Consider the following 14,504-nt stretch of genomic DNA (forward strand, 5'->3'; position numbering starts at 1 on the left):
CTGTGTACATGTTATGCACACTCTGGATAGAAGAAATAGAGATATCTACACACTATGAATGGAGGAGATATAGATAGCTGTACACACTCTGAATATAACTAAATACAAGTCCAGGGATATCAGAATAGTAAAGATCTAGCCACACTGAGGACTTTGCATGCTTCATGAACATCGAGCAACAGACCACAAGATGAAAAGAGAGCACCAGCAACAGTCAACAACACCCGCTGAGTTATCCTCCTCCCTCATTCCCCGCGATGTCCCTACCCTCCTGTACTCTGCAATATTCCACCACACCTGATCCCCCTACAATGCGAAATCTCATTGAAGGGAAAGCACTTTTCCCTTCCAACTAAAACTATCAGACAATCAAATCGTGTGACACCTGTTCGTAGAACTGGCCGTCTTGGGGGAAGGGGTCTTGGAGTACTCCGGAGTCCTTACCCCCTAAAGTCCCTCTCTCCCATGGTGCGACATTGCCTCAAGTTTGAAGCACTCTCCTTCTAAACTAACCAACCCACTAACCTTTCAGACAGTAAAAGGGCGAGTAACACAACTGTCATGCAAGGGAGATCGAGTAACAGCTGTCATGCAAGGGGAGTAACACAGCTGTCAGCATTACCAGCGCCAGCTCCAGGATTGCCAGGAACTCCACTGCAATCTTTATAAAGAAATATCGAAATACAATCCAGTCTGAACGTAGTACACACCCAACTCAATACATTTTGATTTTCCTGATGTTTTGCCATTTTTGCAATATTCATGTCAGTTAATGTCGCTACTTGGAAGACCAAGGCATGCTGAGGAAACATCAAGCCTCTCCCTTAACAAAATGAGAAATATGATACAATGGCCACCTACACAGCAAGCTTCCAGCCCACTGGCCGTGCCAGCATATGAAAAGGCACGATACTTGAGGGCTGGTGTTCACTTGCAACTGGTGGAGCCTGATGAACATCACCAACAGACAAAAGGCGGTTGACACCGACATTCACTTGTAGATGGTGCCACTCGTACTCTCCACACTTCAGCTCCTGCATTCCTCGCACCAGGACACCCGTTCAAAGATTCAGGTAAGAAAGTCGCCGCTAATGATGGAGATGTCGGTGGGTCTGACACTACATTGTAATAGCGAATTCCGATGGTGTATAATTTCCGAAAGGATGAATAAAGTATTTTGCGCAGAGTGAGATCTGTCTTGGTCGTGGTGCTGCGCTTCATAAGTTCATCATCATCATCATCATCATCATCAGCAGCAGCAGCAGCAGCAGCAGCAGCAGCAGCAGCTTAACGACTGCTAGTGTTAATATTTCTAAATTGATTTAAAAATCTGTCGGCATGTATTAGAGAGAGCTAGAAACATTCACCTGGTGACTATACCTGTGTTGCTACAGGTCGTGATGTCGACTCTCGGGTTTCTTCTCGTCTTGTTGCTGCCAGCCCTGGTTGCCCCGTATAAAGACGGTGAGCGCTGTTCAAAACATTTATCCCAACTTTTTCTGCCTTCTTTCAGCCTTCGTTTTCTTCCTTGATTCATTTCCTCCATTTTTCTTTTAATTATTTTCTCATAAGCACGCGTATCCCAACAGCTGTAGCGAAATAAAATGCGTTCATGTGTGAGGAGCCTCATTTCGCAAGGTGTCTGAGTGTGAGGTTCCTCCATGTCTAGTGTGAGGTTCCCCTCTGTCTAGTGTGAGGCTCCTCCCTGTCTAGTGTGAGGTTCCTCCCTGTCTAGCGAGGTTCCTCCCTGTTGTGTAAGGTTCCTCTCCATCTTGTGCATCCTGATGCATCTTATGTCTGGCAGTGAGTACTGCTATATTTGGTGTCTCTACCCTGACATGCTCAGTAATCTTGAATCCTGCTCACGTGACCCAACAGTCTGTAATCACGCTCAAGTGATGCTCGCTTGAATCCTGAATCCTGTTCCAGTAGTTTTCTGTTCGCTGTCACTAACTCAAAAATCATGTCGAATAATTATTTAATGTACGTCAGTGAAAATGAAATTTCTTTCGTTCGTTCTTTCTTTGTTGAAGCAGCCTCCTGAATATTGAAGCATTATCCTAAATACCTACAAAGTCAAGAGGTTTTTTTTTCAGATTTCTTGGAAGAGCTGCTAGAAATGATGGACCTCAAAAGGTTTTCTGCAGGTATGTGTATCAGGGGTGATATGTATTCAAACCTCCAACGTCTGAGTTAACGTACATCACGTGACTAGTTTGTATTGGAAAAATCGTTGTTTCGGTTTATGTACAAGGAGCAACGAATACGTGGATCGTTATACTGAACAAATATTTGTTGTAAAATAAAATATTTGTGTCGTTTCCTTTTCAGTGTAGCCCAGTGTGCCCCAGACTTTTTTTTTAAGGCTTGCATGACACACTCGCTCAAAAAGTAGCCGAATGCGTATGTTATATATTTGTGTATTTTTAGTCTTCTTAACTCCTACTTACTGTCCAAGACACTTTTTCCAGATGTCTCAGAGGAATCCCCGGAGAGACAGAATCTTGAACTACTCCCCTCGGTAAGTATGATCCTTATAAATTTTTACTAAATATCTACATACATGTTTTATTAACATATGGTTGCAGTTGTGTTGTTGGCTGTCGCCCTGACAGGATCCTTGAAGGATCCATGAACATTTGTAAGGGTGGGCCTCTTTCTTTGTCTGGTGATGGCTGCAAGCGGGTGTAAATTTTTGTGACAGACCTTTCACTCAAACGAGCAATGTGAAAGACCTCCTACCTCAGCCGCAAGTGTATCTCTTGTCGCCCATGTTCGCTTGGTGCGCATGCGTAGAGGTGACGCCACTTGTCCGGCTGAAGTGGTTCACCGAGCCAAGGCGCTAATAGCGAGACTGAGCAATGAATGTGATATTTTGTATTTGTAATGCCTGTGTGCAATGCATAGATACCACATCACATGTGTGTGTCATGTCCCATAGATGTCCCATGGATTCATGGTATATATACTGGATATCACACTCACGCACACGAACATATATGCACAGTACACAGAGAGACAAATACATTTTTCCTTTCATTTCTGTAACAGGTGGCGACTATGACAACCTGGCTGTCCGTCGACACACGGTGACTTGGAAAAAAAAGAAGGCAGCATGCTCATGTAAGCAAACCAAAAAATCTTCAGATTCACAATCCTCCCGTCTCTCCCTTCTGTTTCTGTTTTGTCTCAAATATCAGTTGTAGCTCGCCGGGTACTCGGTCTTAAAGCAGACACCGGGTGGATTACAACTTTTTGAGTAATTTAATCTGTAGAAACGCACTTTTCATTCTAATGGTAATTTATGTTCCTGTGGGTCTCGCTCCATTACCCCTAACCCCGTTGGATTTGTTTGTGACTGTTCCTTTTGTTGCTGTCGACAGCTTCAAGCCCGGGAGGAGTTAACTGGTGAGTTGGGATCTTGTAACCTTGTGCATGTAGACCCCACATTGTTTATTTTATGTTCTTGTTTACTGTGACATGCACGGCTAGCACACGCCCATAAGAATGCGAGGTTATACTCTGTACGTTTTTATCATCACACCGCCCACATTCACATACTACAACAACTCAAACACTGGTTGAAACCCGTGGATTTGTCTGGAATGAACCAGGTAACACTATCTGCATTTCTGTCTGCAGGGGTTGCGGGAGAAAGCGTCGATGATCATCGTCGGATGCGGACACAAGAGAAAGGAGGACGATACTCACGCTGGCTGAGAACTTTCTACACAACCCAATCATCCAGCAGTCCCAGTGGCTATAAGAACAACAAATTATTTTGATGACAAATAAATGCATAACCGAGGCATCCGAATTTTAAGTGCATGAAAGGTTGCATATTGCAGGTATGTTTGTGGTGATGGTTGGGTGGCTGACTCTGCACATGCTGACCGCTTCTTTGAAGCGATGGGGTTGAGATCTTTAAGGTCCAGTCACCGAGTGATGTCACGATGGACCTACTTCTTGCGAAAAGGGGGCATTAACCACATTTTAAAACATAGTACCTTGCTCTCAGCTTCACCAAGCCTTACAAAGAAAGACCTTCCCCTTAACTTTATATCTGTCTTCACCATCATCCACACAATTACTACCTTTGCCATCACTCACCCAACAAAAAAACAAAATTAGAGTCAGAAGTGTTGTACTTTGTCTTACTTTTTATTTCATATCTCACTAACTCTGAAAAAAAGCTGTTTCTAGAGTCTTTTCTTGGACATGCCCAAGCATTTAAGTCTTAACCTTGAAATAGGTAAATATGTTTTAGTTGGCAAGCTGTCATACTAAACACAAAGCAAACACATTCTGACAACAGCTTCCTCTCACCTCCAGCAGCACCAAGACCATGTCATGACAGTCACACGCTGTCACAACACAATGACCCATCTATGTGCATTAGTCTCTGTAAATTGTACTCTAACACAGAAAACCACTTAAAACAAACTGTACAATGTGCTAGTCTAGAAAATAGGTGTAAACTGTTCCAAATACACTTCCTTTTAAACTACAATTAAAATAGTTAAAAGCCATTATGAATCACTTAAAGAATTATAAAATTTCAAGAGTTTTCAATACTCCTACCACACAGCAATCAACATGTTTTCTTCTTTAGCATAAACACCAGGAACCAGATATATTCGGACCTGACTTGAGCCAAAACAAGTCAAAGAAGTAAAAATGAGGCCACAACCAAACAAAGTTGTTTCAGTGCAAGCTCTTACAATAAAATGAGGCTACAGCCAAATGTTTTTCAGCGGAAGCTCTTACTAATGAGGATAGTTTGAGTGCAAGCCTACTTTCACTCTTACAATAATATCTAATCAAGAGAGATCTGCTTCACCTATTCCTCAGCCTGAAGCATAGAACTTGCAGCACATGACTCGTAGACACTGCAGAACTGTGTAAATGTCCCACAATTGGATAATGTAAGAATAACAATTTGATATATGTTAATCAAATAGTTACAAAGGCTACCAATCACTCAAGCTTTGATGATTCTATGTTTCATGTTTTAGAACTGGTATTGACATTTAAAGCCTACAGGCATAACATTAGCACTATAACCTTAGAGATTCTGTTCACTAAGTTGTGCACAGTGAAGACATTAGCACCCATGTTAAAAATGAAGCTGGAATGTGTTACAAGTATCAGAGTAGCACTCTCCATTACTGCGGTGAATATCATAAACAATTTGCCTAATGTTTGACTAAAGTTGACATTCCAATACATAAAGCACCCCACATTCAATATTGTTAAGTCATGAGCCATAGGGCTGTAATCTCTGTTTTTACCATCAATTCTAGTTTTATATCCCTCTATGGGAAATCTCTACTATTCATTCTTCAAATGCTGGGAGCACTTCAGCTTTTGCAAGGCAGTCATGCCCATCCCATTTGGTAGTATCCTGAGGGAGTTCTGAGTCTGAAGGATGCAATGAGCACAGCACTAATAGGCTGCAAGTGGTCTTTCCTTGCCAACCCAAACATGCCTGAACAATTATAATTCTCATCAAAGAACAGGGAACATCATTGTCACAGCATGTTACATTCAATAACAGACATCAACAATAAAATATTGTGTATTTTCAATATTGTGTTAATTTACAATTAGCTAATATAAACCATCCCTCTGAAACTATGGTAATTATATTATTACAACTTACATAATTATATAACTACAGCCAACTGGGTTTTAAAGTAATTACTGTCGTAACATAGGGAAAAAAGGGTTTGTGTGTTCAAATCAAATTATGCATTGCTTAAAAATGTGCTAAAGCTATTCTTATTTACTTTCAGAAAGGTCATCAACAGTTTGCAAGAACTGGCATACAGTGTGCCTCCAGAATTTGATGGCACATACACAACTACAAACAGAATCTTAACTGGATTTCAGAAAGTGATGTATCATTGTCCAGTTTTTGTACACACACAAAAATTTCATGCCTACACTGCATTGTACAATAACAGAGTACTCCCAGCAAAGATCACTGGATTAATTAAAGCTTACAATTTTAAAAATGATGTCACATATGCTGTCTTTTCCTTACACTCTTCCAATGCTTTTTTTCACTTCACCTTTACCTTCATCTACACCCACACTTAAACATCCACAGCTGTGAGTGTGTGTGTGTGTGCACATGCACACTGATACAAAGCTGGTGTTGTGCAAGCCATTTCACACCCAATCACCGATGGGCATAAGGCTGTCACCAATCCACACACTGTGCGGCAGCTCTAAAAAAAGAACATTTTTGGTCTGCTCTAGAAATCCTGCTGAAAGCTCATGACATACCACAAACGTATAGCAGGCACATAGTGTATACATGATATGTGTAATAAGTGGTAGTATGAAGACAAGCAAATCACCTGATTTGACCAACACCACTTTCAGATTTCATTATTCTTCTGGCATTTTACGAACCCAAACAGCATAGTTTTGAGCGTCACTGCCACCATTAAAAAAGTATATAAAGCGCTCATGTACTTCGAGGATATACACTGGTACAAAGCATCATGGCTGAATAATATTTACATTACAAGATAACTATTATCAAAACTCCGAAACAATATCCATGACAGCAAATCTCAGTTAAATATGTTCATGCTGCACAGCTCCCGTCTGTAGAAACAAAGTTCATGAGCTATAGGAAAAAGGACAAAAACTCTTTTACACATGATACAGCACTAATATGCATATTTGACACGTCATCTTATGACAAGATTGTAATGGACCGACTGTAGGTTTTTGGAAGGGAAGCACAGCCCTTTGGATTTACAAAGCTTATGTTTAAGCCTTGCATATACATTACACCAAAAAGGCAGTAGACACGCATCAAGATGCCTGAAAGATGCAGTTGCTGCAGCCAATAGTCAGGCAACTGGTGTGCAAGACTGCAACAGCTAGGTGACTAACAAGTCTTAGGTGTGATAGAGATGGGCACACCCAAGCATATCCACAGGGGAATTAATGGTCATGTGCAATATGCTGACTTTTGCTCACTATCACAGTTCATGGGTAGATAGCCCTTACCTGATCAGTAAACATCAAGTACTCTTCCTACGCATTTAATTGGAAATGGAATGTTGATGTCACAACCCATACGAAAATATTCTCAAGACTAACAAAAATAAAAGGTGGAGGTAAAATATTCTCAAGTTTGCATACAGCAGGAAAACAATGCAATGAAAAATCACATTTTTTAAATGTAATGCACAGCTCTAAGGAAAAAAGTATTCATCAAATTTCAGCCACAGGACTTGTTAATGTGGTTGAAATATTTTTTCATCAAGCGTTTAAGGTGGATGAAGATTGTAATATCTGAAAAGCTCAATTGTCACTGGGAGTTTGGTGGTGAGGTGGGTGTTCTTTAAAGGCAGGCAGAAGTGCAGGAGGCCTGCATCATTATTTTACCTCCAACTCATGAGTTAACTGACAGGAAAACCAAAGCTACATCTGGGGAATGAATGGGTTTATTTATATAGTACAAAATGTTTAATCTTCATAGAAATGGGTTCATTTTAGACCAATCTCCACGTACTTTTATTCTTTCCAATCTTTCCCAAACTGTCAAAATTTATGATATGATAATGCTGTCTCTCTCTATTATATTTGTTCTTAACAAAATGAGATATGAGAAATCAAATTTTTTTCTCAGTATTTCATCTATTTGGAACCCTGAAACATTCAGCAGTTAACGCACAAGGTCAGTGTAGTTTTGAAAGATAAACTCATTTTATACCATTTATGCATTTTCTGAATAATAAATGAAGTGATATTAAGAGAGCAAAACAAAAACTTGATATGAATATTTCATGCAGCAATCACATTAAACTAGATAAACTGCTTACCCAAAACAAATCCTCTTAACGGCATACGTCCATGCACATCCACACACAGGCACATCCACACATAAATACACTTACACTAATACACTCTGTGCTAAAATGTTAAGTAAAAGTTATTTTAAAAAGCTATAAGTAAAATCAAGATGTTTCTGCATTTAACAGCCAAAACAAACAAATATTAAAATATGTTGTACAAACTGCCAAACAAGTTGGTATTTATCACACCTAAAGAGTTCACTCCAAGCCTGAAAGAAAATTTACCATGACACGCACAACCATAAGATAGTTCCTCAAAAGAATCTCTTTGGGACAAAGTATTAAGAAAAAAAAAAAAGGCTACAGAATCTTGCTATGTCTGTGCAATTATGTGTGAACAAAATTTAATTCTTCTAGTTGTTCTGATACTGAAATACTGGAATCATTTAATCTTTCAAATCCTTCAGTTTTGTTTTATTTTTTTCAATGGAGGATGGAAGCAGGAGCTGGTTGACTCTATTCCCAAAACTGGCTTCTTAAGTTCACTTTTAGGAATTTATAGTCCAGTGATGTTCAAAGCCGATTATAAAAGCTTAGTTGTTAAAAAAATACCTCTAATTTGCAGCAATTTACCTTTCAAACAGTCTAATATTCAAGAGCAAGCTGGTAAAACACCTTAAAATCAAATTTTGTTATCAGCCACAGTAATGATGTCTTTATTTGCTAACTGTTACACCAAAGTCAGCAAAAATAGTGTCAAGCACATCAGCCGCCAACTGTGCAGGAACTTGTGGGTAAAGGGAACTGAGGACAGCTTGCTTTTCATTTATATTTTATTTACAATTGGCTAACAATTTTTTTTAAAAAGTATATATTCTGAAGAATCCAGTATCAATCAACATGGTAAGAACCAGGGTGTCAAAATCTGACAGCACAAAACATGTGGTTCACCCCCCAGCATAGGCAAACCATTATATGGCTCATCATCACTAGAAGTCGGCTTACAATTCTAAGAAGTGATGATTCTTTACCCAGCATTTGAACCCTCCAAATTCTGCCCAAAATCACCAACAGAAAAGCAATGCAGAAAAATATCTACCTGTTCTACCTGTTAATCATTATTATCTATCTTTACTTGTATTTACACAAAGGACACAAAAGCCCCCAAGGACTCTGCTGGCAAAACACACTCCAGTAGAGTTGTGTGCTATGTCCACCTGCCATGAGATCACTAGAAGTTCTGATCACTTGTTCAACACACAAAGCTGCAGTAAGAGGCACAACACAAAGATCTTTAATTTGCTGTCTCTCACATTACCTGCTTAAAGAGCAACCTTCAAAAAGGGTCTGGCAAACAGCCTTACCTATAATATCAATCATCACTGCTGATACTGCCAAAAGCTGGCATAAATGCATGCACCATGACCATCACAAGAGTATAAGCATGTGGAGACAACACGAACCAGCATCTTACACAACCACAAGAATAAAAGATGGCAGCTCTCTCACAATTCAGTAGTCAAGGTCACTTTGCGTTCCTTCTTTTCTGGAGCAGAGACGTGCCATGGGGACAAAGGATTATCACTCTTCCGTTCAGAAGTAGACGTGACCACAGTTGTCTTTGCACTGGACGCGGAGGACATTTTGCGAGTCACCTGTTTTGTGCCGGTGAAGGAGGTTTCCTGCACAGTGAGAGGAGGCACTAAGTGGACCAGCAACAAGAAACAAGAAACCGAAAAATAACATACCAACACAAGAACTTAAAAACAAAAAAGAAAATTAGAAATAACTCGCTTGCATTTGATGATTGTGGTTGTAGGCACCAGACGTGAGGTGAATTTTCTTCTGACTAGTCTACAGCAGAGAAAGGAAAGTACTTGATACCATCTTCTGTAACTGCTAGGGTCAGATGTCACGGTCTGAAGACCGATGACAATCTACTGTACAGTACAGATACAGTATGACACCCTATAAGACTGTAGTTTGCCAAAGGGAACCAGGAAAAGACTGTTCCCATTCTCCTAATTCTGAAGCTTCACTACACATACTTCTCTAAAGTTTATTTTATTTTATTTTTTTTTTGCAGGAAATGGCTTGCTTGGTGCAGCAGTAATAATAACAATTATTTCTCTACTATTATCGTGCATTAACACAAAAATATACAATAAACCCAGACCATACAATGCATACACCATCTGCATGCACATCCTGTGCCCAGGCATTTATACAAAGATATGCAAACATGTCAAGCAGCATGCTGGCGTTCAAGAAGTCATGCAGATTCAACATAACTCTTCATGAACACGAACCCATTTCTACTTTCTACAGCACACATGCAAACACACTTTATCCTGGTCAAGTCAAAACTGCTAAAAATATAAAATTTGTCAGTTAGTTGACTGCATTCTACCTACACGCTCCTACTTAAAAACATTCACAAATTATTAAAACACTTTAGATGTATGGTTGTACAAGGGTATGTCTTGTAAGGTAGACAACTGCTTAAGTTGCTACAGGGAATCAGTAAACTGATGCAGAGGTAGAGTATTGATGACCTCTGACATTGCTTAAGTAAGGAAAGCCTTTTCTTACTGTGTGTCTGCTTTGTCATTACCTAGTTACCAATTGTTGCCTTGACATTTTTTGAAAGAGTACGCATGCACAGACACACATGCAAGCATGCACATCTACACATTCTTTGTTTTCAGTCTATAGTTTATATTTTAATTAAATTTTTATCAGACTTTGGTTTATATTTAATCAAGTCTCAGTCAGTATTTTATACTTATTCAAGTTGTCATTCTATATCTATTTCCCCAGCAATGGGAAAGAAACAAACTCTTTTTTTTTTAGATCAAGGCTAAATGTTTGGGGCTAAATGTCTGATTAAAGCTAGCAGAACATTTGATACAAGTAGACAGAACTGAGAATAGCTAATTTGTCTTGGGAAATGTTCCACTTATGAAGATCACATCATTATATCTGATAATTCACTGAACACAGCTCACTCTCCTCCTTCCCAATCTCATAATGATGCACAGAATGAAAACTTATTTTATAGGTTTAGTACATCTTCCCCTCCCACTACTCTTATAATACACAGAATGAAAACTTATTTTATAACTTAGTACATAAAAAAAAAATCTACAGTCACACTGCAAGCTAAACAGATGGTAAGGTGAACATTTTTTGCCAATTGAGAGTAAAGTATATCCATGTAATTGTTAATAGCACTTCCTCATGCACCCTTAATGTTAATTAGTTTTTCATGCAGTATCTCAATGAGGAATACCTCCTTTTACTTTCAGGCTGCTGTCCAAGTCTACAAGAAAAAACATTTCCCTACCAAGTCTTAGCACATTTTGTGTCACATGCAACCGATTTTTTTCTGCATTTACAACTCAAATGTGCATGGCATACTCATATGCAAAAACAAATCATAAAAATAAAACATGCATCCACAACTGACACCAGTTTTCTACAAAATACAACCCTCATCACAACTGCTTGAGGCTGATCTCAATATTTATTCAAGAGAATTTTTCTCTATTTCTCAGCTAGTACTAGTGACTGGGGTGGGGTGGGCGGTGGCAATGTGACCAAGTTGAGTATGTCAAGAATTTCCATATCCATATGAATATAAATGCATATATGTGTATGTGCATGTGTGCATGCATGTAATCAAACACAAGCACACACACACAAATTCCCACAAGACACTCCTGTGTACAAACTCTCCGAAGTGCAAAGAAGATGTGATGACACCACAGTTCACAATGCTAACACTAGAATATATCCTCATCAGCCATTGTCAGATGGACACTATGTGCTGATAGCTTTAGCCATAAACACACCACAATAAAACCTCTTTAATAAGACTTTCCTATTACAACCCCCTCTTAGTTACAACCCCTAATTGTTTACAAACATATTTCAATATATAAATAAATATCACCTCTATTATGACAGCCTTCCCAACCCAATTTGTGCTAGATTACAACTTATTTGCAGAAGTCATGTGCTAAAAACTAATTACATCTAAAATAAACTACTTTTAGCCAACCATTTAAGAAAATGGACTTGAATTTATAGGCGTCTGAAGTCATTGTTCCTAGAATGAAAGCAGACTGGTCGATCTCTCTACTATGACCCCTCTCAGTTACTGATTTTGTGGATTTTAGCAAGTCTTAATACAGAGGTTTTACTGTAGTATGGACAAATAATGAACTATGCAATTCACTATCCTAACTTCAAATATGAAAAAGATGTTGCTCTGCGTTAAGCAGAACACTTCCTTATTACAACAAGAAATTTCCTTTAGTTGGAATGTTTATCTGCTATGTTTGCTTGAAATGTTTTGTACTTAAAATTATTATTTTCTGCATGACCTGTAGTTTTTTAGTTTCCTTAATGGATGGTTCTTTGTTGCAGATGTTTACTGATGATATTATACTATTACCATTCAGTTCAGCGCATTAGCCATAAAATAAACAAAAAGTGATGTCACTGTCAATCTGAAGACCCTGTTATGTCAACAAGATTAGAAATCCTGACATCATTGCTACGGTGGCCTAGAGTGTTGTAAAACATTCAAGCTAGATAGTTCCTTCTGGAACCTTGTACATACCTGTGCGTGTAGTATATAAGCACATCTTGTGTGACAGTGGGGGTCGTATTAGTGATACAGTTGTACTAGTGGCTAGTGATACAGCAAGATATATAAAGTAACTGAATAGAACAGTGAGATACACCTATAGGGAATGAATAGAATGATAGTAAATCTAGTTGTTGGCCCCTGTGGGACCCCGGGGTATGCTTGCCTAGCAAGCATTGCAAGAATAGGGTCCCTGCCATCCAGCCAGGCATGTCGTAAGAGGCGATAAGGTGGACACCTCACCTAGAGGTAAAATAGGTTGTGGTAGGGCTAACAACCCCACATGTAAAAAAAATCCTGTTACAGAAACTAAAACCAGAGAACTCGTCACAGATGGCGAAGTAATGAAGCACACCAGGAGACTGGACTAATGAGGACGACAGCCAAACCCGAAAGGGAGCTGGCGCCCCGACAGCGGATTTACTGAAGCCGAGGCAGAAGTTGAGGGTGGGGTGCTGGAACGTCCAGACCTTGTACCAGACTGGCAGGATGCTCCAATTAGTCAAGGAGTTTGACAACTACAACTTGGACATCCTGGGAGTCAGTGAGGTCAGATGGACCGGCACGGGAAAGAGGAGACTAGCGTCAGGACAATACCATCTTGTTCTCAGGAGATCAGACGCTCAGCTCTGAAGGAGTAGCTCTACTCCTCAACAAGAAAACGGAAAAGCACTGCTGGAATGGAAGCCTTATGGACCCAGGCTTTGAGAGCAAGATTCCATTCCAAGTACACAAGCTGACAGTGCTAGCTGCTATGCACCAACAAATGACTCTGAGGCAGAAGACAAGGATGCTTTTTACGATCAGCTCCAGGCAGCCTCAAGAAAGCGTTCCAGCCCACGACATGTTGCTCATCATCGGCGATCTCAATGCCAAGGTGGAAGTGACAACACCTGCAGGGAGCATGTCATGGCAAACATGGAATCGGAACATCAATGACAACGGAGAGAGACTGGCAGACTTTTGTGAAGAAAACAACTACTGATTGAGGCACACTCTTCCCACACAAAGACATCCACAAGGCAACATGGACATCACCAGATGGGATCACAAAGAACCAGATAGACCATGTCATCATCAACCGAAAATGGAGGAGCTCACTTCAAGATGTTAGAGCCTACAGAGGAGCAGACGTTGCCAGTGACCACACTCTTGTGATAGCCACAGTTTCTCTGAAGCTGCGTCGATCACGAGGAAAACAGGCACGTCAGCAGAGAGTGGACTCCGGCAAACTAAAAAATCCAGCCACTGAAAGGGCTTTTGCTATGGAAGTAAAGAACAGGTTCCAGGCACTAGGAGACCAACAAGAGATGACCTTAGACGACTTCAATCGTGTCTTACAGGAATCAGGAGAGAAAATACTGGGCTTCCAACGAAAAAGAAAAGAACAGTGGATCAGAAGAAGAGACATGGAAGAAGATAGAAGAGAGAAAGTCAGCCAAACAAAGAATCAACAGCACCAGATTCTGAACGCCTGAAGGAACAACACAGACAAAGATATGCAAAACTGAACAAAGAAGGTAAAGAGGATGACAAGAACGACAAAAGATATCACATAGAGAAACTGGCAGATGAAGCAGAAAATGCAGCAAGTAAAATGACCTGAAGACACTGTACAAGATAAACAAAACAGCTAAACAACGGGTTTAAGAACAGTGATGTGCCAGTGAAAGACGTGAACGTAATGTCGTCGAGGGAGAGGCAGGAAAACTACAGCGCTGGAGGGAGCATTTTGAGTCGGTTCTGAACAGACCAGATCCCCCTCAGCTTGCAGACATCCAGCCCAGCAGCTATAGACCTTGACATCTGCACAGACCCACCAAGCCTGAAGAAGTGACAGCAGCAGTCAAGACAATGAAGAGCGGCAAAGCACCAGGGGCAGATGGAATAACAGCAGAGATGTTGAAAGCAGACGTGAATGTGACAGCTCCAAGCTGACTGAAATTCTCAGGCAAATTTGGGAATCAGGGCAGGTCCCTGTTGCGTGGAAGACAGGGCTCATTTTCAAGTTACCCAAGAAAGGAGATCTT

General features: G+C 40.1%; 2 protein-coding genes across 6 annotated transcripts in view; one reads left to right on the forward strand and one right to left on the reverse strand.

Moving 5' to 3' along the window:
• Window positions 1–26: 26 nt before the first annotated feature.
• On the forward strand, window positions 27–3,803 carry LOC112564922. 2 transcript variants are annotated; one of them, XM_025240061.1, is made up of 7 exons: window positions 27–1,073; window positions 1,395–1,464; window positions 2,097–2,147; window positions 2,472–2,521; window positions 3,051–3,123; window positions 3,384–3,408; window positions 3,643–3,803. In XM_025240061.1, exons 1-7 carry the CDS (start codon window positions 1,002–1,004, stop codon window positions 3,665–3,667), a joined length of 366 nt encoding a protein of 121 aa, XP_025095846.1. In that variant the 5' UTR covers window positions 27–1,001; the 3' UTR covers window positions 3,668–3,803. The 2 variants fall into 2 exon arrangements, with proteins under 2 accessions (XP_025095846.1, XP_025095847.1); XM_025240062.1 differs by lacking the exon at window positions 2,472–2,521 and having other exon boundaries at window positions 3,052–3,123.
• A 3,577-nt stretch (window positions 3,804–7,380) lies between these two features.
• The window catches only part of LOC112563851 (band 4.1-like protein 5), a 32,145-nt gene continuing 25,021 nt past the window's right edge, over window positions 7,381–14,504 (reverse strand). For all 4 annotated transcript variants that reach the window (XM_025238240.1, XM_025238239.1, XM_025238241.1 and 1 more), the window contains one exon: window positions 7,381–9,502. In XM_025238240.1, the coding sequence (XP_025094025.1) occupies window positions 9,326–9,502 (177 nt within the window). In that variant the 3' untranslated portion in view covers window positions 7,381–9,325. The remainder of the gene's footprint in view (window positions 9,503–14,504) is intronic.

The sequence above is a fragment of the Pomacea canaliculata genome, linkage group LG5 (assembly GCF_003073045.1).
Source record: "Pomacea canaliculata isolate SZHN2017 linkage group LG5, ASM307304v1, whole genome shotgun sequence".
Lineage (NCBI taxonomy): Eukaryota > Metazoa > Mollusca > Gastropoda > Architaenioglossa > Ampullariidae > Pomacea > Pomacea canaliculata.